Raw genomic sequence first — 578 nt, 5'->3', positions numbered from 1 at the left:
CCTGGGAGGGCAGCACCAGCCCTTGTACCGCCAGCCTGGCCCCCCAAACCTCCCTGGGCATGGACCAGCCCTGCTGCAGGGTCTCGGCCCTGTTCCCCGCTATACTGGGTCACTTGGGGGTCCCGGGGCCACCCCTGTCCCCACTCACACATCGTCCACATAGCAGGGGTAGGGCATTTGCTGGACATAGACTCCCGTGTGCGAGGCAGCCCCAGTCTGCACCCGCACCACCGCCTGCTCCACCAGGTCCTGCACGTAGACGAACCCCCCCCACACGTAGCGCAGATCGCTGAAGGGGTCAGCTGCGGGGCCGGGGTCCCAAAACCTGGGAACAGAGCACGGTGCTGAGAGGGAGGACCCCCACTGCCACAAGCACAGAACCGTCAGGGGCCATGGTGTTGGAAGGTGAACCCCGACCTGTCCTTGATCTTGTTGGTCCTCGTCACATCGTCGATGTCCATGCGGATCTTGTAGCGGACGTGGGGGGGCAGCGTGGGGGACGTGGCGTTGGTGGGGGCCTCAAAGACCACAGCTGCCCAGAACTGCTGCTCCTCCAGCAGCTCCAGCGCCCGGGCCCA

General features: G+C 65.9%; 1 protein-coding gene across 1 annotated transcript in view; it reads right to left on the bottom strand.

Annotated features, from left to right (window-relative positions):
- Window positions 1-575, bottom strand: part of LOC104544428 (ATP-binding cassette sub-family A member 1-like) — a gene marked incomplete at its 5' end in the record, with an annotated part of 2,289 nt that extends 1,714 nt beyond the window's left edge. The window contains 2 exons of the mRNA XM_010189301.1: window positions 149-325; window positions 418-575. Coding sequence (XP_010187603.1) covers window positions 149-325; window positions 418-575 — 335 coding nt within the window. The remainder of the gene's footprint in view (window positions 1-148; window positions 326-417) is intronic.
- Window positions 576-578: the final 3 nt, after the last annotated feature.

This window comes from Mesitornis unicolor, unplaced genomic scaffold (assembly GCF_000695765.1).
Source record: "Mesitornis unicolor isolate BGI_N332 unplaced genomic scaffold, ASM69576v1 scaffold30927, whole genome shotgun sequence".
Taxonomy (NCBI): domain Eukaryota; kingdom Metazoa; phylum Chordata; class Aves; order Mesitornithiformes; family Mesitornithidae; genus Mesitornis; species Mesitornis unicolor.
Note: the sequence above shows the minus strand (reverse complement) of the source record. Positions and strands in the feature narration are given on the sequence as shown.